A 26,047-nucleotide genomic window follows, 5' to 3' on the forward strand; every position below is an offset into this window, starting at 1 on the left:
TCCGTGAGATGAGATGTGTCACAGAGAAGGGATAACAGAGTGTGTCAATCAGAAAGTCAAGAGTGAGCTCAGAGTTTGGGATGCTTGAATCTGAGACTTCAAAGGGGGTCAGTTCCTGGTAGTGATGAGTTCTGGCAGTGATGACTGTGGGAGTGAAGGCTGAGGTTAGACTGTCAAAGGTGGGAGGGAGATCGAGGGGCTGAAAGAGGAGGGTGGTGTGGGCTGGGTTCTCCACACAGTGGTTCAGGCTGCAGGAATGATGACTGGGGAGGAGGAAGGTGAACTGGGAGCCCAGATCTGCATGATGGGAAGTTGTGAGCACATCAGGGGAATGCAGCAACAGGGGCGACAATGATGATGGGGGTGGGAAGGTAGAAGTCTAATAGCTTGCAGCTCCCAAGGGAAAGCTGGGAGGAGCTGTGCAGGTGCAAGAACAGGGAGAAGAATACCACCTACCCGTCCTGGCCCTGGGGAGCATGAGTGTGAAGGAAAATAGTCTTCTGGAGAGAGTACAGGGAAGTGTGTCCCTCAGGGGGTGCCACCCTCCTGTTGAGGCAGAAGGTGTACAGAACACTCTCAGAAGAGATCAACAGTGCAAGGGGACCTGCCATCCCTACTCAGACGTCATGAAGGGTTCGTGAACGGGGAAAGGTGGGGGGTGAGGAATAAGTCCGTGCAGGGGACACTAGAGCAGCAGGGCATGGGAGTGCCAGCCAGAGACCTAAGGACGGTGGTCATCATTGCAAACAATGCTCCCAAATCCTCAGCCTCTGGGAAGGTACTCTCCTGGGTCCAGGTGTGGTTGTGGGGGCTGGGGTAGGGGTCTGACTTGTCCCAGCAGGTGTTGTCCAGCAGGAGGCTTTGACCAAGCCAAGCTCCTATTGTCCTGGCGGAGGTCTGGACTGAGGCACCTGAGCTCAGACAAAATCTGAACTCTCATAGGGTCCACTGAGAACCAGCAGGGCAATTGATTTTATCAACCCTCTCCCCTTAGAGAGACCATCCCTGATCCTTCACTCTGCTCCCCAACCGAACAGCTCCCTCAGTCAGCTCACAGGCTCCCCAGCCGGACCCTCTGCTGTGGCATCGAGAGGGTGGTGATCACCGGACAGTGGGCCAGCTGTCTGACATAAAGCCCAGGCTCCCCCTCTGCCCCCGGTGTTCCCCACACACCCTATAGCCCCTCACACAGCACTGCTCACATGGAGCTTTCTGAGAATGTGTTGCAGGACAGGTGAGTGTATCGTCATCTCCATCTGCAGCCTAATCATCCACAGCCAACACAGAATAGACTCCTGGGAGTCCAAGGGCTTAGAGACCCAGCAGGACCATCACTGCCCCCCAGAAGCCTGTGGTCCTGTTGGGGAGACCGGAATAAGCAAGATTGTTAGGACAAGAGTGGACAGGATAAAACCAAAGGAGTGTTCCCAGCAGGCGTCCTGAGGAAATTTGGGGGCCTTACTGCGAGTAGCTTAGGAGGGCTTCCTGAGCCAAGTGCAACATGAGGCTAAGCCCAGGTGGGTTGAGGTGGTGCGTGTGACTGGGGCTGGCTGACAACATCAGGATCATCTAGAGAGCCCCTTAAAATAAAGATTCTGGGGTCCCAGGGATTTTCCAGTGGGACAGGAATGAGGCCAAGAAATCTGTATTTTTAAAGCGCCTTCACGTGCAGCCCAGGTTGGGACCAACTTAAGCAGGTATTAGCAGCTACCGTGCAGGGAGGTCCCCCTTGATGCTGGCCTTATCCTGGGCCCTTTCTGTCCCCTGTTGCTTTGAGTCTTCAGTAGAGCCTGTGAGGTAGGGATTTCATCCCCACAGAACAGAGGAGGCTGTGTCTCCAACAGGTTGAGCTAGTCTTCCCCCTTGGAAGTGGTCAGTGGTGGAATCAGGGCATCTGTCTCCCAAGCCTGAGATCCTCAGGGCCCGGCAGGCAGGGTGGGATTTGAGGCCCCAGGAAGGGCATGTGTAACCTCGCAGTACCTCCTTCCCTGCAGAGCCTCGAAGCTGTGGCCTTCCTGAACCCCCAGGGGGGCCAACACTGTTATCCTGGTCTGGAAATTTAATTAGATATTCAGCCTTGAGTCTGGAAGACTACAGCGCTTGTCAATTTGTAGGAAAAGGATAGCCAGCTCAGAGAGCCCGCACCCCCACCCTGGAGCCCGCTGGCTTTCCTGGGCGCTGCGTGGAGAATCCTGCGAGCCGACTCGAGGCAGATGCTTCTGTTTACACAGCACCGTAAATATTTATCCCCAGCAGCCAATTAGAGCTGAGCCACTACTTTCAAGGAGGGAACTGACAGAAGGCGGCTGTGTCTGGAGGAGGCTTCGGTCATGGTTTACAAGAACCGCTCGGGATGGGCATTTTGCTACTTAAATATTGTCATCCAGAGATAGGCAGGCCTGCTGATTTTAAAACCAATTACACATTAGCAATAACAGCCTCTCTGATTTAATTGGCCTAGAAATACCTCCCGGGCTCGCGAGGCTGAAGGCTGTGTTCTTTCTTCGGGGGTGGGAGGATGGGAGGCGTTGCTGGGGCCTCCCACAGTGGAAGCATGAAGGCTCCTGCGTATGAGGGCATCCAGACAGGGAGTGGTGCGGGGCCTGCGGCAAGAGACCTGGGCTTGACCTGGCCCTCCTTGCTGGCCTGGAGCTGGCTTCTAGGCTAGGACATGGAGGTGGCGGTCCTCTCTTATAGCTAGGTCAAGGGGGTGCGGAGGGGCTGCAAAGCAGGTGGGCTGGTGCCTGGCGCACAGAGGCTGTTTGCTAAATGATAACTCTTAATTAGATTTGGGGAAACACTGTGGGGATGGTTTGTCCAAGGTTCACGGCCTCTCTAGAAAAATCTGGTGAACTGCAAATGGGCACCTGTTGAATGTCTGTTCTGTCAGTGACGGTGACCCATGGCGCAGACTGAATGGCCTGTACGCCTTACCTTGGAACCCTAACCCTTATTAACTCTGAGATGCTCCTTTGCTTCCCCTGGGCTCCCTCCATACTGCATGCTCCAAGTGTGCACACTCTTTTCTTTCATTTCTCCCCAGTGGCCCTCTCTCTGGCCCTCACTTTCCATTTTATATTTGGGGTGCAAAATGAGTGGGAGGTGGTGTATTTTTTTTTAATTTCCTGCCCTTCTCCACTCACCACCCCTCCCCTAATTCTGGAAGTATGAGAGCTCTTTAAATTTGCCTTTGTGGGCAGGGTGTTTCAAACCCAGAAGAAAGAGCAATGCTTGGTTCTTGAAGATTTTTTTTTTAATTAAATCAAACTTATTTGGGGATAATTGTAGATGCACATGCACTTGTAAGACATAATCTCACCTGTACCCTTTTCCTCTGAGCGCTAACATCTTATAAAACTCTAGTACAATATCGCAACAATATTGACATCGTTACAGTCAAGATACGGAACATTCCCATCCTCCCAAGGATCCTTCCTGTTGCCTTTTATAGCCACACCCACTTCCCTTCCATCCCTCCTTAACCCCTGGCAACCAAGAATCTGTCTTCATTTCTATAATGTTATTGCTTTAAGAATGCTGTATAAATAGAATCATACAGTATGTAACCTTCTGAGACTGGCTTTCTTTTTTTTTCACTTGACATAATTCTCTGGAGATTCATCCACATTGTCCCATGTGTCAATAGTTCATTTCTTTTTATTTATTCCTTGGTATGAGTGTATTACAATGGGTGATATCATTCATACATTGAAGGACACCTGAGTTGTCCCTACTTTTTGGCTATAAACCTACTATAAACATTATATATATATATATTATATAATAAGACAGATGCCCTGATTCCACCACTGACCACCACCACAGACAAAAAATATATATCATATATATTTTTTGTTTTTGTGTGATAATAAGACAGATGCCCTGATTCCACCACTGACCACCAATAATATATACATAATATGTATTATATATATATTTTTTGTTTTTGTGTGATAAGTTTTCATTTTAGCAAAAATTCCAGGAATAAAATTGATAGCTGCATGTTTCATTTTTAAAGAAACTGCTAAAATGTTTTCCAGATTGGCTGTACAACTTTACATTCCCATCAGCAATGTATGAGTGATCCAGTTTCTCTACATCCTTGTCAGCATTTGGTGTTGTCACTATTTCTTATTTTAGCCTTTCTAATTGGTGTGTAGTGATATCTTTCTGTAGTTTTAATTTACATTTTTTAAGTGACCAATGATGCTGAGTATCTTTTCATATGCTAATTTCCATCTTTATATCCTCTTTGATGAAATGTCATTTCCTATCTTTTGCTCATTTTCTAATTAGATTGTTTGGGTTTGGGTTTTTGGGTTTTTTGTGGGGTTTTTTTGTGTTTGTTTTTTTTTTTTTTTACTGTGAATTCTGAGAGTTGTTTATATATTCTTTACCAGCCCTTTCTTGGCTATGTGGTTCTATATTTTCTCCCTATCTGTAACTTATGGTTTCATCTTCTTAACATGGTGTTTCACTGAGTAATGTTTTCGGTTTTGGTGAAGTCCAGTTTCTCAATTTTTCCGTTAATGGGTCATGCATTTGATGTCAAGTCTAAGAATTCTTTGCCTAGCCCTGGATCCCAAAGATTTTCTCCTATATTTTTTCTAAAAGTTGATTATTACATTGGTACATTTAAGTTTATGATACATTTTGAATTAAACTTTTTTAAGGTGTGAAGATTTATAGCGAGGCTTTCTTTTTTATTTATTTTTATTTTTAATTTTAAGTTTATTTATTTATTTATTTATTTTGCCTATAGGTGTCCAGTTGCTCCAGCAACATTGTTGAAAAGGCCATCCTTTCTCCACTGAATCACTTTCATGCCTTTGTCAAAATCAGGCATTTTTATGTGAGTCCATTTTGGGGTTTTCTATTCTCTTCCATTGATCTCTGTGCTCATCTCTCTGCCAATACCACATATTCTTGGTTATGTAGCTATATTATAAGTCTTGGAATTGGATGTACTGGTTCCTTCAACTCTATTTCTTTTCAAAATTATTTTAGCTATTCTAGTTCCTTTGCCTTTCATATAAATTTTAGAATAATCTTGTCTATATCTACAAAGTCTTGCTGGGATTTTGATGGAAACTGTCTTAAACCTGTGTATCAGTTTGGGGAGAATGGACATCTGCACAATGTTGAGTCTTCCTATGCATGAACACAACACGTCTCTCCATTTACTTAGATCCTCTTTGATTTCTTTTATTAGTGTTCTGTAGTTTCAGCATACAAGTCCTGCACATTTTTGTTAGATACACTGAAGTGTTTCAGTGTTTTGCATCATTGTAAGTGGTGTTATATTTTTAATTTTAGTGTTCATGTGCTTGTCACTGGTGTACAGAAATACAATTGATTTTTGTATGTCTATCTTGTATCTTGCAAACTTGATGAACTCATTTATTAGTTCTAGGATGTTTGGGGTGGGTTTGTTTTTGTTTGGGTTTTTTGGTATATTCCTTAGAATTTCTACACAATCACGTCATATGAAAGTAGGGATTTTTTTCCCCTTCTGATCTGTATCCTTTTTAATCCCTTTTATTGCCTTATTGCACTGGGCAGAACTTCTGGTACTATGTTGAACAACAGCGGTAAGAGTGGGTATTCTTTCTTTTTCTTGATCTTAGGGGAAAGGCATGCAATCTTTCACCTTTAAAATGATGTTAACTATAAACTTTTTTGTAGATATTCTTTATGAAGTTGAGGAAGCTCCCCTCTGTTTTTATTTTTCTGAGATTTTATTGTGAATAGATATTGAATTTTAAAAGTATTATCAAATATTTTTACTGCATCAATTGATATAATCATGATATTTCTAGAACCTGTTAATATGGTGGATTAGATAGATCGCTTTTCAGATATTTAACCAGCCTTGCGTTCCTGTAATAGGCCCTACTTCGTATATAATTTTTTATATGTTGCTTAATTCTATTTGATTATATATTGTTCAATATTTTTGTATCCATATTCATGAGGATTATTGGTCTGTAGTTGGTTGGGTGTTGTGGCTTTTTTTCTTCTTTGGGTACTCTTTTCATCTTGTTTTGGTATAAGGGTAACACTCGATTCATAAAATGAATTGAGAAGTGTTCTTTCCTCTTACATTATCTGGAAGAAATTGTATAGATGGGTTTTAATTCTTCCTTAAATATTTGGTACAATTCTCCAGTGACAACTTCTGGGCCTAGAGATTATTTTTTCTGGAGTTTAAAACTTATAAATTCAATTTTCTTAATAGTTATAGGGCTCTCCAAATTATTTCTTTTATATATGGTGCCTTGTGGGTAGTTTACACTTCTCAAGAAATCGCTCCATTTCATCTAAGTTGTCAAATTTATGTCTGTAGAGTTGTTCATAGTATTTTTTTATAATCTTTTTGATGTCTGCAGGGTCTGTAGTGTTATCCCTATTTCATCCCTGATAATGTTCTCTCTCGCGCGCAAGCCTTGCCAGAAATTTGATTGATCTTCTAAAGGAACTAGATTTCTTTTCATTGTTTTTGTTGTTTTGTTTTCAATTCTGTTGGTTTCTGATTCTTGTTATTTCCTACCTCCTGATTGCTTTTGGTTTATTTTACTCTTCTTTTTCTGGGTTCTTCAGGTAAGAGCTTATAGAATTCTTTAAGACTTCCCTTCTTATCTCTGTCAGCATTTGTGCTATATATTTCCTTCTCAATCTGGCTTTAGCTGTGACTCACGAATCTGGATAAGGTATACTTTTATTTCCACTCATTGCAATGTTTTTTTCTTAATTTCCCTTAAGACTTTCTCTTTCACCTATGGCTTATTTGGAAGAGTATTATTTGGTTTCCAAATGTTTGGAATTTTTCTTGTTTTTTATTTTTCTTTGGTCTCATACATCAGAAAATACATTTTGTATGATTTCAGTTATTTGAGGGTGTTTTATAGCCTAGAATATGGTCTACTTTGGCGTATATATTCCATGAGCACTTGAAAAGAATGTGCATTCTGCTGTTGTTGGGTGGAGTGTTCTATAAATGTCAATTAGATTGACTGATGGTGTTGTTGAGTTTTTCTATATGCTTGCTTATTTTCTAGTTGTTCTATCAATTATCAAGAAAGGGGTGTTTAAGTCCCCAAGTATAATTGTGGATTTGTCTATTCTCCCTTCAGTTCTGTCAGTCTTTTCTTCACAGATTTTGTGGTATGTTTGTTACATACACATATAGGATTGTTATGTCTTCCTGGTAGACTGACCATTTTATTTTATGTAATGCCTTCAATGTCTCTGGTAATTTTCTTTGCTCTGAAGCTTACTTAATCTGATATTAACAAGGCAACCCCTGCTTTCTTTTGATTAATGTTTGCTTTACATGTATTTTTCTTTTTTTTACTTTCAACCAATCTATACCATTATATTTGATGTGGGTTTCTTATAGATGGAATATAACTAGGATGTGTTTTTTTAATCTACTTTGTCAATTTCTATCACTGAAATTATTGATACACTGGGATTTAATGCTGCCATTTTGGTTTTTGTCACCTCTGTTTTTCAATTCTTGTTTTCTTTTTCTTGCCTTCCTATGGGTTACTTGAACATTTTTTAGAATTCCATTTTGATTTATCGTAATGTTTTTAGTGTATCTGTTTGTATAGCTTCTCTAGTGGTTTCTATAGGTATTACTTTATATATACATCAATCATGGATGTATACATCATAATTTGAATTGTTTTTTCCTCTATAGATAAAACATCATTTCTTTCTCTCTGCTGTCAAGATTTTTTTCTTTGTCTTTAGTTGTCAGAAGTTTGACTATGATAATGTGCTGATGTGGATTTCTTTGAATTTATCCTATGTGGAATTAACTGAATCTTGAATCTTTAGGTTTATGCTTTTTGCCAAATTTAGGAAGTTTTTGGCCATTATTTCTCTGAGTACTTTCCTTCTCTGCTCTTTTTCCTTTCCTTCTGGGACTCCAATGGCATGCTTGTTAGATCTTTTGCCCCACAGATTTTTCAGTTTTATGATGATTAACTTCAAAATATTTGTCACATAATTCTAACATTCTTGTCATATCAGTGTTGGGCATCTACTGATTGTCTTTTTTTCATTCAAGTTGAGATTTCTCTGGTTCTTGATGTGATAAGTGATTTTCTATTGAAACCTGGATGTGTTATATTATGAGACTCTGGATGTTATTTAAACCTTCTGTTTTAGCTGGCTTTCTGACACCACTCCAGCAGGAGCAGGGGGTGGGTGCTACCTTGTTATAGCCAGGTGGAAGTAGAAGTCCAGGTTTCTCATGGGGCCTATATTGACACTCCGGAGGAGGATGATCCTTATTAATGCTAATGGGAGTGGGAATTCAAGGTCCCCATATGTTCTCTACTGATGCTGTCTATGGAGCAACTGAGGTGGTGGTTACTCTCCAGTGGAGATGGATGTCTCAGCTTCTATCTGAGACTATGCCTTCTCTGATACCATCAGAGGCTGAGATGCTTTATTACAGACTGGTTATGGTAGAAGTCTAGGCTCCTCACTCCACCTTTGCTGGCATGGAGGAAGGTTATTATCTAAAAGTTTTCTGCCTTGCTAGTCTTTCTCTTCCCTGGTCCTTTGGCTAAAGAAAGCAAGCTTTTGCTGGATTTTTATTTTTTGTCTACATTTATTTGTGTTTTATGTTACTGGTTATTTGAACTCCAAGTCTGGGAAATTTTACATTAAACAGAAAACCCAGTGAATTCATTTCTTAGGGCTACCATAACAAAATGCCACAGACTGAGCGGCTTAAACAACAGAAATTTATTTCTCACCATTCTGGCGGCTAGAAGTCCAAGGTCAAGGTGTTGGCAGGGTTAGTTTCTCCTGAGGCCTTTCTCTGTGGCTTGCAGATGACCACCATCTTACTGCATCCTCCAATGGTCTTTTCTCCGGGCACACACATGGTGGTGTCTCTTCCTCTTCTTTAAGGATAATGGTCATATTGGTTTAGAGCCCCACCCTTATCACCTCATTTAACCTTAATTACCTCTTTAAATGCCTCAATTTTAAATACAGTCGTATTGAGGGTTAAAGCTTCAACATATGAATTTCAGAGTGGAGGGGGTACAATTCAGTCCAGAACACCAGGGAATTCCTGAGGTCTCTTTCCATCTTTCAGAGTCTTTTGATGTTTGCTTTAAATATATGTCCAGGATTTTTAGTGGAAGGAAGAGGGAAAAATCCACTTGATGTTCCTGGAAGCAGAAGTCCCTCCCTCTTGAGCTCTTTAAAAAGGCTTTTGTAACTCAAGTAAACGCAGTTCTGATTTGCAAAAGGCAGGTTTCACTGGGCAAGAAATACTTCTGTTGAAATTTCCATAGCCTCTGGGGACTGGGAGCATAAAGATTATTCCATAAGCCATAGAGTAGAGAAGAACATGGGATGTGTGATGGCAAATATCCATCCCCAAAGGAAATACAATTCTTTCACCTGGGGAAGAAAAATCCTCAGATGGGATTGACAAAGGTTTAAAAGCTCTTAGCCTCAGAAAAGGAGCCTAGTGCCTCCATTTCCCTAGACCATGTGAGGCAGGACAGTAGGAATCTGAGTGAGCCAATTTCCCAGCTAGACCAGAGAAGGTGAGTGTCCAAGATAGAGCTCTGAGCGCGCGCGTGTGTGTGTGTGTGTGTGTGTGTGTGTGTGCATGCGCGCGCGCGCACACACACACACACACACACAGGTAGAGGTGTTAGGGAGCAGCACCTGATTTCTGCAACCCTCCAAAGACAGAGGTGCTGTGTTCCTTTCATCTTTGCTCACCTTAGTCACAGTCTGTAAACTTTCAGTCTCTGACAGAAGCTCTAGGGTCCTCCAAGGCCTTGTGGCCTCTGGAATTTCCACATCACTGAAGCTGTCGACTCCCCAGGCGTGGGCAGCAGAGCAAGCTCCTCCTATTACTCAGCTCCGACTTCTCACTATTAAGCAGGGGCTCCTTGAGGAAGATTGATTGACCACATTAAACGAGCCTCCATGTGCTCGATGAGAAAGTCACAAGACAAACGGCTCCTGCTGCATGCCTCCAGCCCACCACCCCCTGTTTCTGTTACATTTGGGCCAGAGTCATGGTGGATGAATTTGGGTGTAGTTCATTTTCTGCCTTACATGATAAACTTGTCAGCTACCCGTATGCAGGGAGTTCATTTGCAAGGCCACCTGGCATCCCAGCTCTGCTGTCCTGCTCCCATTTCACCCCGTCTAATGAGCCAGGACCTGGTTACTGTTGGTTGGCGCTGAGCTCTGGGGCCCTGCACAACCTGCCTTGATGGTGATGGCTCAGTCCCCCCTCAGGGGTCCCTCATTCCTGCCTGGAGGTGACTGGGGCACTGATGCCTGGGGAGCTGTCCTTGTTTGCTGTCAGCTTTGAGTTGTCTAGCTGGGAAGGAGTGTGCTAAGCCTCCACTCTCCTGCCCAGAGCATGTGTTAGGCTTTCTCCCCAGCATCCTGGCTAGACAGGCCTGCCCACTCCACATTGGCCTTGGGGCTATTTCTAAGTAAATTTTGGTGTAAGCAGCTACCCAGCCTGGGCTCTCAGAGCTCACTGAGATGTGGCCAACAGGGCCTAGATGTGCAGCATTGGGGCTGCCCACAGTCCCTTAACTGGCCTCCAGGCCCACACCTTCCCCAGGCTGCTAGGCCTCCTAGACTCTGCTCTGACCACATCAACCCCTGCCCAAGATCCTTTGGTGGCTCCTCATTGTTACTAGATGGAGCCCATATTCCCGATTCTGCCATTCACAGCCCTTGATGATCTGTTTGCAGACTGGGCATTGGGGTTGCTTGCCTGGGATCAAGTCTAGCTCCCTCAGTTTACTGGGTGCCTTTAGGCAAGACATTTAGCTTCTCTGTGAATGGGGATGATAAAAATGCCTATCTCATGTTCATCAATATGAAGACTTAGATTTATGCCTGGAACATATTAGGTGCTCAACAAAGACTAGCTAATAGCATCACTTCACTGCGTTCTTCAACCTCACCTAAATCTGGCATGCTTTCACCTACAATCTGGGGGTGAACTGAAGCCTGGGGTGGTCTGCTCACCCACACATTCCACCCACAAGCCTGGGTGTCTACGGCCCAGCACTCAGAACCTTTTTTAGCACTGTTACCTCCCTCCTGACATGCTTCTCCCTTCCTCTCTGCCTATTTGAATCTGACCCCAGCCTGGCCAAGGCCTTCCCATGCTCTGAAGTCTCCAGCCAGCCTGGGATCCCAAGGGAAACACCAGAAGAGCACACAGGGCAGCGCCAGGCACCAGGGCCATTGGCAGGGACTCCTATTAGAACAGAGATGGGCAAGGCTAGGAACCTTGCAAAGGGTAAGGAATCACTTCCCTATCTCCATCCCCTCCCAACCTCTCACCATCCCCCCCCATCCCACAAGGCTCCATGCCCCAAAGGTAGTGGTTTTCTGACCCCCAAGCCTGCTGGGCTTCTCCAGGTACCCTCTCTGAGCTGCATGCACAGATCTCTGCCTCACCTGTCCCTGTCCACTGCCAGCCATGGACCCTTTCCTGTGCCATCTGGGCTGGGGACCCACTCCCACCCTCTGCGAGCTCACAGACATGGGGGAGGGTGTCAGGGTTTCTGGGGCTGGACTGGCAGTGACTTCTTGAAGCCTGGGGAGGTCTGAGGTCAGCAGCAGGGTCACGTGCTGTTGGGGCATGGGGTATAGAGGGGACTGGCCCAGCCCTGGACCCAGTTGCTGTACGAGGCCAGCCTGGTGGACAGAGCAGAGGTTCTTTGTACTGAGCAAGCAGCCAGCGTGTTCTGGGTGTGAGGAGTTCTAGAGGGCAGGAGCTCTGTCTGGGCTGCTCCTACCTATGCCAGGCATAGGGCCAGCCCCGTTAAAGGATCAGGGAGCTTGGGAGGAATTTATGAGTGAAACTGTGATAGGCGGAGTAGGAGAAGGACCCCTATCCAGGAGACATCCTATGCTATGGTGAAGACATGAATGAGCCCAGGTGTCCAGAGAGTGGCAGGAGGCAAGAGGTCCGTGCCGGGCTTCAGGGGAGGTGACCCAGAGGGGCAGCATGGTGAGCCATGGAGCCCAAAGGGCCATGTTTAGATTCAAACTCATGGGCAATAGAAGTCACTTCAGGTTGAAGAGGGCAACACAGTGAATGCACCATCCTTGAAGAGCAGAGGGAAGGGGAATTTCCCCAGAGCTTCAACTGGGTTGCCTTTACCTTTAGATTCTCAGGGCATGGCCTAAAGCCTTGGAGTTGATCAGACTCCAGGAAAGCCCAAGCGGCCATGCAGAAGATAAGGAGTCATCCTGGCTCCATCGGGATCAAGAGGGGTCCTGAAAGTATGGTGCTCTCCAAACCCTCATTCTATACAGGAAGTGGGGAAAAGATGACCCAAGGATGGACTGGCTTGCTTGTCATTCTCCTTCCCAGAGGGGAAGGCTTGCTGTGACAGGGATTTGCAAGAGTTGGGAGGAAGGGGATGAGTGGGGACTGGAGACTCTCTTCCATGAGATTATATATGGACACCTCTCATGAACTGGAGCAATCACGTGGGCAGAGCAAGGAACAGCACAGGTGGCCTTAGCATCCTTGTGGCTAGCACATGTGGAAGAGGCCCAGGGGAGAGTCTTAGGGACTGCCCTACTCAAGGCTGACTGCACTGGGAGGGTGAAGTCGCCACATGCCCCAGTGAGGGTCAGGGTGAGGCCAAGAGCAGGGAGGAACAGACAGGACTTCATCGAGGCCCCCCTGGGTCCCTCACTGGACAAAAGGAGGGACAGGCGCCCATTGGCAATGTCGGACTGTGTATGGACTCAGCTTCCCATTGACTAGGGAAGGTACTGTTTTGCCTGCCTCCAGCCCACAGGCAGGACCTGGCTGGTGAACAGAGACCCTGAGCCTGAGGCTGTGGAAGTCTCACCTGCTCCCACACATTCCCCGGACTTCAGGAAAGCAGATTTCAGACGGCTATGAGAGATGATGGACATAATTTTTGACCTGAGGCTCTGGAAGAAGAGAAGCTTCCAGAACCAGGGACTCTGAAAGAGGGAATTCTGACTCAGCAGTAAGTGGGATCTCAGTAGGGAGGGGAAGGGCAGGAACAGAGAGGTATGTGTGCCTGAGCTTGGGCTGACTATAGGAAATAGGAGGGCCAGCACTCAGGACCAGGGCCTGCCCAAGTGCCTGCCTTGATGGGACAAGAGAGAGCAGGGAGGGTCCTGACTCTCATCTTGGAGGGCTCCTCAGCCCACAGAAGGTTTCTCTCTGACAAATAGCCTCCTGGACAGGGACCTTGGATTTCAATACCTACAGCTAACAAGGGGATTGAATGAATGAGAGAGGACTAATGGTAAACCAAGGGTGCAGCTTCTCAGCTCCAGCTAATTCTTGCAGTGTGAGAATGTGAACCCAACATCACCAGATGGTATAAGTTAGGATTAGATTTGGTCACATATGACAGAAAACTCAAAATAATAGTGGTTTAAAGAAAACAGAGGTTTCTCTCTGTGTCGTATACCAGAAGTAAGCCGTCAGAGCTGATACATGGTGGCTAGGATGCTTCCATCACTGCAAGGCTGTGGCCCACATCCATAACATCCAAAATGGAAGCTAGAGGTCCAACCATCATACCAGTGTTCCAAGCAATAGATAGAGGAAGGTGGGAAGAGGGGCAAAGAGCACATGCTAGTTATTTTTAAGGAAGTCCCTTGGAAGCTGTCATATAGTGTTTCTAAATTTTGTTGGCAGAATTTTGATTCCTAATTTCCTAATTGTAATGGAGGCTGGGCAATGCAGCTTTAGTTCTGGTTTTCCCCGTGCCAAGCTAAAACCAGAAACTCTGTGACTAAAGGGAGAATGGATATTGCCATATGCAGCTAGCAGTCTCTGCCCCATAGTGCCCCCCCTTGCCTCCAAACACTTGGCACCCCATCCTCTATGCATAGAATACTCTGGGGCTTGCGGGGGGGAGAGGTAACCCTGCACCTCATTGTGTTACAGCATCTAGCCCAAAAGTCTGGATAGAGGAGGTGGTGGAGGTGGAGGAGGCCCCCTGGGGGACAGCCCATCCGGTTGGCCCAGCTCTATTTGGGGAAGAAGCCTATGCCCAATGTCCCCCATGGAGAAATCAAGCCGCCTTGGTGATACGTCTCCCGCACAACTCAGTGACTTCTAGTCTCTTTGTCCTGATGAGTTTCCCCTGCCTGAAATGGCCCCAATGGGCTCAGCTGGATATGGCTTTGGGGCAGGCAGCCGGGCCCTTCCATCTGCGCTCTGCATTGGAAAAACCGCTGAGGTGGCAGGGGGGCAGGGAGAGCAGCACCTTGACGCCCTTACTTCAGCTTTTCATGTGAAATTGACTGATTTTCAGATTTCAGCCTCTAATGTTTAAGAATTTTAGTTCGGGAGAAACAAACATGCCTATGTGCCAGATGTGGCTCTCAAGGGCCACAGTGGGGGACGGTGTACACCGCTGGATGGAGGAGTTGGAGCTCCTCCCCTGGCAAAGGGTGACCTGAGGGTCTGATGTCCATGGAGAAGGCCCCGCGTGAGCCCCCTTCATCCTGGCAGGCAGGCCCAGTGACCGCCCATCTGGGGGCAGATCTGGCCACAGCTAAAGAGGAAGTGGGACTCTTGCAGAGACCCTGAGAGTGGGCTGGCTGCTGGGATTAGCACGGAAGCTCAGGAGAGTCTAGCTGACTCCACGGCCCACCCATCGGAGTTGGGAAAGGAGTTAAGACCGGCTCAAGGGCTGGGTGTCCATGTGTGTGTCTGCCTGCGGCGTGTGGGGCTCTGCGGAGAGGACCTCAGGCCTGGGGTTTGGAGGGTAGGGGTTAAGGCCTTGTTTGCCTGGCCTGCAGACTCCACCAACCGGGACGCGCTGGATATGATTGAACGCTGCATCTGCCTCGTGTGCCTGGACGCCCCGGGAGGCGTGGAGCTCAGCGACACCAACAGGGCACTTCAGCTCCTTCATGGCGGAGGCTGCAGCAAGAATGGGGCAAACCGCTGGTATGACAAATCCCTGCAGGTAAGCCTCCCCAGTGGCATGGCCAGCGGCCCGAGCCAGCAGATGCTCACGCCTGGCAGGCTCACTTGCTGGCCTGTGCTGCCCAGGATGCTGCATCCAGGGTCAAGGGAGCTGAAGGCACTGGAAATGTACCACTGGTGTCAGCCCTTGTGCTGCCAGAACTCTTCTTGGGAGCAAGTGACCAAACCCTGCCCAAACTCCCAACCTTCCTACAGCCTGTGCCAGGCGTGTGGGATCTCCGGGTCAGACCTGGAGCTCACTCCCCTTCTCCTAGCACACACTGTAAGGTGGGGGCATCCCCGGGGCCCCACTGAACACAACCTCAATGCATTCAGCAAGAATCATGTCTGATGTCCAGGGATGCCAGCTTTTCTGAACCTCCATCACTCTCGCCTGGCCATTTTAACACACCTCCCTCCATCCCTAGGAGGTAGGACAGCCCAGCATCTCCACAGAAGGAAAGTCATACAATGAAATAAAGCAATTCCTATATTTTTGATTCACATGACATCAACCCAGAAACAAGACATTCACTTTGGCCTGGAGAGAAATACTCATGCAGGTGCGGATGAAGTTAGAGGTTGGGCCCATTCATTCCTGTTCCTCCAGCCTTTTTTCTCCAGTGTGTCAATCCTGAATCGAACCTTGTTTATTTTTAAAGCCTCCGCCACCCCTTCACAATGACCATATTAAATAGCCAACAATCGTTATGCTTTGGGCTAGCATCGCTCCCACTGATAAGCATTTCTGGGCAACATTTCATTTGTCTCCTTCTCTGGCCCCTATATTCTGCAGGTTATCCTTTTTATTGGTTTGCATATTGATTCTGCTATTTCTGATGGGTTCACTTGCTGCTGCACTGGCTGTTTTAGCCCCCGCCAGTGGTGCTAATGGCTTGTAATCTTTCATGGAGCAGCTGTGGTAATGAAATGATATAATGGATGTAGAGGACCAGAAACATAGGACGCCACGGTAGTGGTTTTAAAAAGGCACTGTTTTCCTCCCTTTTGTTTTAGTGGCAAGGACAGAAAAGCATGAATGTGCAAGTGGGCACAGTCTTCCCCTCCTGCCCCACAGAGGTGACTGAGCCCACCCGCAGGCTCTTTTCACAGGCAGGACAGAGGATCAGATGAGCTGGAGAAGCCAAACAAGCTCCAGGGACCTGAGCTGAACGATCAAGAGCTAGTCTCAGGACAGAGAAGCAGGGGACATTGGGGAAAAGAGAAAAGACTGCAAGGGATGAGTTTTGAGAAAGACTATGTGGAAAGGTTGTTTGGAGAATGGGAGCAGAGATTCGGGCCACTGACACTATGTGAGGGCTGGGGGGAGGACCGGAGGAGAGTCAGCTCACGTGTGTATCGAGTGTTACAGTGTCCCGGAAGGGCATCAGAAAACTGTCAATAGCTTGTTTGTTTGCTTGCTTGTTTATGGATGGTGGACTAGACTCTCTTGAGTGTGATGCTGTGCTGAGCCAGGCTATGGGCAGCCCCACTTTATCTGGGTTACACTTCAAAAGTCAAATCTCATTCTGCTCATTCTTTCGTCCCAGAACTTCTGTACATGCTGAGTATGTCTCTTTTTCAAGTCAGCTAAGTACACCCTTTACAAACTCCCTACAGTCCCTGTGGACCTTTCCCATACCTCCTCTCTAATCCTCATAGCAATCTTGTGAACTGGGCTTTATTTATTAGATCCATTTTAAATGGGAGCCGACTGAAACCAGAGAGCTGAAATGTCCTGTCGACGGTCTCCCAGCTGGCATGTGGCCATGGCAGACCTGGAATCCGGGTCCCTGACTCGAAGCCCAGGCAGCAGTTCATGGAGCGTCCTCAGAGACACCTTTCCTTCACTCCCATCAAGAGACAACTTCTTTCTCCCTAGGAATCTGCACACCATCCAAATCGGATCGTTATCTTTCATTCACTCATTCAACAAAAGTATTGAGCGCCTACTATGCGGTAGACACAGGTCTAGATCCTGGGAACAAAATCAGTGGGGGCCAAACACACAGGGTCCATTTAGACACATACTCACACAAAGCTGTATAGGATTGTGGCCCCTGTGGCACACTGTGGGGGGGGGACACAGGCTTAACAGAAGCCAGCAGAACTTGCCCATGACCAAGGAAACTGCACAGCTTCAGTGTGAACTCTTAGGAATCACCGAGCTACTTCAGCCAGGGAAACTCGGGCTCCACTCTCACTGCCGGGAGCATTTCTGGGAAGGAGGTCACATAGTAGAGCTGTCCTGAGGCCCCCATATTCTCAGGCCGTGGTGATTTCATATAGCATTCTTTTTGGGACATAATGTGCTTTGGTGTCCTTGGAGGAGAGGTCCCCCCGAGAGGCCAGGGAGACCTGGCCTGGAGCCAAGGGGCCAGTTTGAAATACAGACCCTACCTGAGGTCCACTCACCTCTCTCCTTATTACAGTTTGTGGTGGGCCGAGATGGTACTTGTGGTGTGGTGTGCGAACACTCCCCGTTTGATGGCATCGTCCTGGTGCAGTGCACGGAGCATCTGCTCAAGCACATGTGAGTCTGGGCACAACGCCCCTCTGCAGCAGCCATGGGAGCCAAAGCCAGACTGCCAAGGGGCTGCCAAGCTAGGCCAAGAAAAATTTGGGTGGCCACCGGGGGGCTGCGTTAGTCCGGAAAGTGTCTTAGCAAAAGATGGATTTGAAAATCAGCTTGACATCATCAGACACTTTATCTGCCACGGACAGTGGGCGCAGACAGGACATCAGGTTTAGGGCAATTAGGGAGAAGCTTGGCCAAGAATTCCTGGCCAAAAAGGAACATCTGCTTTGGCCCAGGGAAGTCCAGACCCATACCTAGTGCTTGTTCCGAGTCAGGGCTGGGCCGACTGTTGACCCAGCAGAGAGGAGGGGAGGTCTCTGAGCTGCACCTCCTTCCATCCCCTTGGGCTGGATCTTTCTCCCTAGCTTCCAAGCTGGCTGGACTGAGCGCTTTGCTATCCCTTAAACACACCAAGTTCCTTCCTCCATTCATGGCTTGCTCATTCTCTCTTTCCACAATCTTCTCCCTGAATCTAAGTTCTAAATGCCTAAAAGCCCATACCAACTCTCATAGACAAACAACACAGTTTGCTTCTTCAGTTTCTCTCCAAGTGTATGTGGAGTAGGAAATAGCAGGCTCTGGAGTCAGGCGGAACTGGTTGGAATCCTGGCTCTGCTACATGCTTATTTGGGTGGCCTCTCTGATTGAGCGTCAGTCAGTCTATTTATCTGTGCAGTGGATCCAGGGGTAGGCAGCTCACACCCCCTGAGGCTCCAACAGCTAGGATGACCGCAGAGGACAGGGACTGATGTCCACAGCCTTCAGCTCCCAGGGCCGCAGGCTGCCACCTTTTTGTGCCTGCAGGGTGAAGAGCAGCAAGAAGCTGGTCCGGGCCGACTCAGTCAGCGAGCTCCCGGCCCCCAGGAGGCTGCGTTGGAAATGCTCCCCGGAAATTCAAGGCCTCTTAGCTTCCTCGGTGGAAAAACTTCAACGGTAGAAAGTCCAAAGCCTTTTTAAGGGCAATGCTCTGGGGTCACCCCCTGCCCACCCTCACCCCAACCCCCTCCACCCGGGACGATGAGGCCCCCTGGAAGTTTCCAAAGACCCCAGCTCTCTGCTCCTTTCGCCCACCTCTGCCCCCTGCCCACCTCCCCATGGAAATGTAGTCAAACTAAAAGAGAGTTATAACTCTTGGGGAAATAACCTTGCTGAAGTCTCCATCATTTCCATAAAATGCAAACATGGAGCTATTTTTTCAAGGGTTTCACCTGACTGAGCTGAGTCAAGGAGGGGAAATCATCCCCCTGCTTTCAGGGGGAGTAATAAACAACTGGTTTGAATAGGTCATTTGAATCCAAGCTATTTCAATTTGCTTGAATTTACACTACAATGTGACAAGGGGACCTTTCTCCCCAAGGGAAGAGAGGCAGTTCAGTCCCTAATGGGACCCATGCGGGGGGGCCAGGATGGGTATGGATGGGTGTGGGCCTCTGGGGGGGGGGGGCTGCACTGGCACAGTGCCAAGTTGTGGAGGGAGCTGCAGGCTGGCAACTAGATCTGGCCGTTGGTTGTTCATTCCCCCATTCGGGAAGCGAGCATCATTCATTCATTCATTCATTCATCAAACATGTGAATGCGCTAGGACTGTGGAAAGGCTAGGGACACAGAAATGAGTATGCCACGGAGCCTGCTGTCCACACTTCAGTGGAGGAGGTAGACCCCCAGACCAAAACATGTGTGACACAAGTGCCCAAACCAGAGAAGGGCATACAGGCCTGAACCCACAAGAGGACGCAGCAGTGGAATTCTACCAGGACATTGTGGGAGGGCTTTGCAAAACAGGCCTTGAAGGATGGATAGGAGTTCGTGGTGCAGGCAGCTAGAGAAGAGGCAGAAAGGCAGCTTGTTCAAGCTTGTACATAGAAGGTTCATAGAAGATGCAGGGTGGTTTGGAAACCAGCAAGTGAGAGAATGGCCAGAACTGAGGCACTAAAGGGAAGTTGAGGCCACATTGTGAAGAGCTTTGCTGTTCTTGTGTTATGGGGGCTGGACGCTGTCTTGCAGTGGGGAGAAGCCCCTGGAGGGTTTGGTGCAGGGGTTTTCAGGGAGCCAGTGAGGAGACTGTGGGAAGAGCATGGTGAGCAGGACAGATCATGGCCAGGCTCAGAGGGTAGGGAGGACCAGTCCATGGCAAGCTGCTGTGGGGGCTGACTGGCTGATGTGGGAGAGTAGGAGAGGCCTCGGGTATTCATCTACAAATGGTGCTGATATCTCAACCGTACAGGGCTGTTCTTGGGATGAGCAGGCCTCTAGGAGAGTGAGTTGGTGGGCTGGCATCCTTGGGTGGAGAAAGGCACCCACTCATTTTCAGAGATCGGAGTGGGGCCCCCGAGGTTCTCTTCCCAGAGGTGGGGAGCCAGGAGAGGCCTGAGGGTGGGAAAACAGGAGGAGCCTCGGGGGTTCCGAGCTGCCTGTGGAAGGAGGCAGGGTCTGAGTGGGCAGGGCTCGAGCAAGGGGTTTCCGGGTGGCCATGTGACCATGAGCTCAGCCTGTCCAGAGACAGTTGGCCAACAGGCTGGACTGTGGGGGGAGTCTCCCTGGGTCCCGAGAACCTGGCATGGACCCACTGAGAGCTGAACAGGCAGAGAGCATCTGAGTCCTGTGGAAGGGCGTGAGTGGAGGGTTGAGGTTGCCTACCCAGGGCTCTGCATTCACATACAGCCAGTGGACAGATGATGTGGACCCTGCCAAACTTTGCTCCAGTGGACAACCAGCCCAGACCCCAAACTCACTATGAAGGAGGAGACTGGTCAATATTGGTAGGGGGAGACAAGTGCTCAAGGGTCTCAGTATAGACTCAGGGTATCTACCTGTTACTCTGACAGTGACTTATGCGCTCAGCAGTTGTTTCTGGGTAAAATGGGTTTACAGTCACCAGCAAAGCCCAGACGAGCAGCCCTCACTGTGGCGACCATGACCACCAGGGAGGCCCCAGGCATTTCTTCTCATAGTAAAACAGGGAGGAGTCTCTGTGAAGAGATAATGGCTTACAGCCATCTGAGAAATGGGCCTTTCCTTGGGCAAAGGCTATGTGCCAGGTCTGGCAGACTGGCCAGGATGCCAGAAGAATCTGAGGATGTGGGACACACATTCCCAAACAGGTCAGATGAATGGCTTCTTTCAGGCCCACTTCCGTGGGCAACAGGTTTCTGGGATTTTGTTTGTGGGCAGTGTTCTCCCTACACATGCAAATGTCTCTCAGGCCCTGTGCCCCTATGCCCCTCCCTGCAGCTGGGCCCCCTCCCCCTTCACCAGAATGGGGCCACCGCCCTGCCCGGCCAAGCCTCCTCTTCAGCTCAGAGGAGCTGATCTGGCGTGCCCTCTGCCACTTATGTCAAGGCCTGTCTCTGACACCCAATATGTTCCCAGCGGGTAAGGACCATGTCCTCCCCTTCCAGAGCACCGGGTCGTAGACCAAGCTTGAGCAACTTGGTTAGAACTTGTGGTGCGCGCATTCTATTTTGCATGCAATAACGCCTCTTCTTTTTCTTCCACAGAATAGTAAAGAATCTCGACTTCACTGTTTATAAGTTTGACGTCTTTGGGAAAACATTCATTAAGAAGCAGAAATGCAGTCCTGATGCCTTCATCCAGGTGGCCCTCCAGCTGGCCTTCTACAGGTAAGCCAAGCCTGCCAGCCGAACGACTCTGCCCAGGCGGGCTGCCCAACAAGCTGCTCTAGACTCCAGAGTCTAGAAGCATCCTGGAGGGAGGAATGATTTTCTGTGGACTTAAAAGATGGGAAGAGCAGGGCAGGCTGCATGGAAAGAGGTACTGCTTGAACTGGGATTCAAAGTGGGAATCCAATCTCAGAAAAGAGAGGGAAGGACATCACAGTCAGGAAGCTGCCTGAGAAGCGGCCCAGGGGACTTCTCCTTCTGCCCTCAGCCAGGCCACATGGGCCCCTCTAGCTGTGCTCTGTTCCTTGATAAGGACGTGGAACCACCATCCCCCCCTCCATGGGTCAAGTCAAAGAATGTGAACTCATCCTTGATTCATCCCTGTCTCTCCTCTCCCACCTGTGACACCCCCATGTGCGTCCTCCAGATGTCTCTCGGACCTACCCTCTGTCTTCCCATCTCCATGGCCACTGGCCCCTCCCCGGTCATCTCGGGCTTGCTTAGCCACAGCATGCTCCCCAAGGGCTCTGCTCCCACTCCCATCTTCATGAATCGTAAACCTTGAAATATGCAAATCAGCTTCTATCACTTTCCATCTTGAACCCTCCCAATGGCTTCCCACCATGTTTAGAACAAAGTCCAGGCATAGAAAGGCTCCTTGTGAACTAGCCTCTGCTGGGGCCCTCCTCCCAAGCTCTCTCCCGCCTCCAGCCCTTTACTCAGGCTGTATCTCGGCGCCCCCCCGCTGCTGCCACCACCACTCTTCACACACCGGCTCCTCCCGCCCAAGTGTCAGCCCTCACAGGCCTGCCCCGCCCCCTTACCTAAAGCAGCCACTCCGGGCCCCCTCGCCACCCAGCTTTCCAACCTGTCACATTGTGTTCTCTTTTTCTCATGGCAGTCATTGTTCACGTGAGCTACCTTGTTCATTGATTTGTCGATTTTGTCTTCTAGACTGTCTCTCCCAACCCTGACACTCTGGGTATCTCACACACCCGGCACAGAGTAGGCATCAGGGATTGAGTCACAGACGTGAGAAGACACTATGGGAGTGTTATCTGGGGGTGGCACAGTCAGGTCTGTGGTATAGAAAAATATCGTGGTAGCTCTGTGTTGGGCGAGGAGAGAAACTAGTGAGTAAGGGTTGAAGACAGGGCAGGGAGGCCAACTGGTCTTTTATAGGAGGCTAAAACTAAAATGCAAAGTAGATCATCCTCAAGATAAGGCTGGCTCCTGTTGGTTCTAGTGTTCCTGAAGCAATAGCTCATCAACTGGCACAGGACCCCACCAGGATCTGCTTTTACTTTGCAATGTATGGGGGGAACATAAAGTGACCTCGCAATAAGACCAGGGGAGGGAGGTCTCACTAACGAGCAGACAGCACCCATGTGGACACAGCATCCCAGATCCCAGTGTCCTCCCAAGGGGCCATGACTCACAGGGAAAGGAAGTGGCTTTGGCCACTCTGAGCACTGGGACTCCTTGGGGAAGGCTGACGTCACCCCACGTGAGGTCTGTGCTCATCATGGGGACACATCGAGCCACGGCAGGACCTGGTGTCTGGAACCGCTGTCGTCATTCTGATACTGGCATGTGGCGGAGATGGGCCATGAGGTCAGGGTCCTCCAGGGGTTACTTCAGAGAGCATTTCAATTCGAGAGCTAGGAGAGGCTAGCAGACCCTGCACAGAGCACAGCCGCCTCTACCCTCAAATAATCTCTGTGGCACTGGACGTGGCCAGCAGTGGACATGGCCAGAGGCTCCTGGGCTCAACAAACAGCCAAAATAGGATCTGCCTCTAGATTCAGCGGAAGCCTGGAAGCTGCCTAGATTGGGGTTGATCAGTGACTAGCCAGTGATGGCATCTACTTTTGTGCTGGGCATGGCGTTTGCCTCCAGGGGCCATACGGATGACAGGAAACGAGCTCCCTGCCAGAGTCCTTCCTCCCTGGGGAAATGAGACAGAAGTGTCCAGAAAGTTTATTCACCTTCTCGCCAAGTTACAGCGCCAAGCACTGTGCAGACTCTGACCCGGCTTTCCTCCTAGCACTCCCCCAGCATGGGAGATACGTGCCCTGACAAGGCCAACATGCAGGACCGTGACTTGTGCGCGACGTTGTGCAGTCACGGCCCCTCTGTGATTCTGTGTCTTCCTCCTCCCCACCCCCAACATGAAAGACTTTGCTGTTGGGTGAGAAAGATGTGTGCCAGCCAGGTGTGCAAGTCTTGGAGGGCTCACTTGGTTCGCGTGCCTAAGGAAAGGACTTTCCCTGGCTGGGGTGGGGAGCGGCTCCTGTCAACAGACCTCAGGGAGGAGAGGCACAGCCATGGCGCCCATGGGTCTGTTGGAAGCTCCGCTGCCCCCGGACAGGCGGGCCTGTGCCACAGCTTCCACTTATGACCACGAAAGCCCCCTCCCTGCCTAGATCCATAGGTCGCGCTTGAATTGTTCTAAATAAAATAAGATTCCCTCAAGGGTATGAATGATTAATTACACCATTCTTCCATTCTGTGCTATTAATCAAACACTCATCAGGTCTCGAAGAAAATTCTAGGTTTCCCACCAGACTGGGATTTTTTGAAAAGTTACCCGTCACTTCATTATTTTATATCCACACAGTGTCACCAGCGGATGAACGCATACACAGCTCTTCCTATTAGCGACTCCCCGACACTCATCTTTGGGAAATCTCCTCTAGAATTCTATTAACATTAAAATGAAATACTAACCAAGTCAAGCCAGGACTGTAAAAATAAAGCCCGCAGAGGCTATTTTTCTTTCAGTGTTTCTGGTTTCCTGAGACTGCGATGCCATTTGCCATTCATCTTCCATCTTCTGCAGGCTCCACGGGACACTCGTGCCCACCTACGAGAGTGCGTCCATTCGCCGGTTCCAGGAGGGCCGCGTAGACAACATTCGATCAGCGACTCCAGAGGCACTGAGTTTTGTCAAAGCCATCACTGACCACGAGGCTGCTGTGCCGGTAAGTCCTGCTCTGCCTGAGGAGTCTCCAGGAGGCCAGCGAGGCAGCTATGGGCTGCCTGTCAGCTGGGCTCTGGGACAGCCAGCTCCTTTAGCTTGTTTGTCACTGAGTAGCCCTTTAGAGCCTCATGTCTGGTCTGTTGACAGGAGTCAGAGAAGTTGCTGCTCCTGAAGGATGCCGTCCGAGCCCAGACTGAGTACACAGTCATGGTGAGTGATGTGGTGCCTCTTCTCAGGTGAACTCATGACGGTGGGCTCTGCCCAAAGCTGGGCCTGCCAGCACGGGGCCACAACCAGAACCTGGGTGAGAGCTGGGCCACCGAGCACCCAGTGACTTGGTGAAAGCCATGCCTCTCAGAGCCTTTTTCTTATTTTTAGAACCCGGGTAACACAGCACTCATTTTCACATGGATTTTTACAAGAATACCATGAATGGTCTTTGAAAAAACAATAATGATAATAATAACACCAAACACATATAGCACTTTACAGTTCGTACAACAAGAAAAGTCTAATGTGAGGGATGGCAGCCAAGCCTGGCAAACTGTGGTGGTTCACACACCTTGCATGACTGCAGGTGAGGCAGAATTTATTCCCACCTATGGTTGGATTTGCTTTCTTATTTTCTGTCTATTTATGTTGCCTATGAATTAAAAAAAGTCTGCTGAAAATTAATAGTGAAATCAAAATTTTATTTATTTTTACTTTTTTTTTTTTTTAGAGAGAGAAAACAGGGGAGGAGGGGCAGAGGGAGAGGGAGACAGAGAATCTTAAGCAGGCTCCATGCCCAGCGTGGAGCCCTGCGCAGGGCTTGATCTCACGACCCTGAGATTATGACCAAAGCTGAAATCAAGAGTCAGGCGCTTAACCCACTGAGCCACCCAGGTGCCCCAAAATCAAAAGTTTAAAGGAAATGTTCTCTTAGTTTAATAGTTTATTTTCTAGCATGGCAGAGCCATGATTTGCATACAAATAACAGAGAAGAAGCTACTACTTGGACTGGTGATCAATATATCAATTGGAAATGATTCTGATACAGTATTTGAAGGAGCATATAACCTGTGAAGAGGGGTTGACCAAATTTCACTCCATATAGTTGGAAGCAAGTACAATGCATATCTGCGTTTTAGAACTAGCCAATGTAGACTTCTTTCCAATTCAGTTGCCAGGTCCTGAATTCATCTGAAGAGTTAAGTGTTCATTCTGTTTGGGGAAAATCAAGCTCACTCTCACATATTGAGTGGGTATTTTTGGTTTTCCTGCTTAATGCCAGACAAGGTGCTGGGTGGTAGGAAATAAAAGATAAAGTCCATAAGCCCTGTCCTTAGGGAGTTTACTGAGTAGCTGGGAGGAAAAGCCCTTAAATGGTAAATCTCATCCCAGGTGAAAAGAGTCCTCAGGAAGTAGGAGAGAGCATGGAGGGGCAAGCTAGTTCCTCTGCTTGGGAAAGCCAGGAAGACTTCCCAGAAGAAGTGGTGCTTGATATGAGACTTGAAGGATGAAGAGATGCTTATCAGGTGGACATAGAAGGGAAGAATGGTCCCAGAAGGGAAGAGTGTGTGCAAAGGCAGATAATCTTGAGAGAATAAGCCACACTGGAGGAAAAGCTAGTAGTTCGTGTGTGCAGCTTGCAAAGGACAGAGGAGCAGGGGAGCTTATGAGATGGGATTTTTCAGTCACAAAGTTTACTCTGGTGACCAGGTAGAAGAAGGACTGGTTGGAGCAAGGGTGGTCTGCCAACACTCAGTGATGCTAATTAGGAATCTATATAATATTTAGGTAGAGCTGAGATAAGGACTGAAATAGAGCAGGGGCAGGGGATTCAAGAGGTAGACACCAACTTCTGTTTAAACATGGTGGACACCAGG

The 26,047-nt window shown here is 48.4% G+C and overlaps 1 protein-coding gene across 1 annotated transcript in view; it reads left to right on the plus strand.

Moving 5' to 3' along the window:
* The window catches only part of CHAT (choline O-acetyltransferase), a 48,617-nt gene that overhangs the window by 13,003 nt on the left and 9,567 nt on the right, over positions 1–26,047 (plus strand). The window contains exons 7-12 of the mRNA XM_027586980.1: positions 14,830–14,999; positions 17,431–17,531; positions 18,381–18,509; positions 21,074–21,196; positions 24,039–24,180; positions 24,327–24,389. Of these exons, the coding sequence (XP_027442781.1) occupies positions 14,830–14,999; positions 17,431–17,531; positions 18,381–18,509; positions 21,074–21,196; positions 24,039–24,180; positions 24,327–24,389 (728 nt within the window). The remainder of the gene's footprint in view (positions 1–14,829; positions 15,000–17,430; positions 17,532–18,380; positions 18,510–21,073; positions 21,197–24,038; positions 24,181–24,326; positions 24,390–26,047) is intronic.

Source organism: Zalophus californianus, chromosome 15, assembly GCF_009762305.2.
Source record: "Zalophus californianus isolate mZalCal1 chromosome 15, mZalCal1.pri.v2, whole genome shotgun sequence".
NCBI lineage: Eukaryota > Metazoa > Chordata > Mammalia > Carnivora > Otariidae > Zalophus > Zalophus californianus.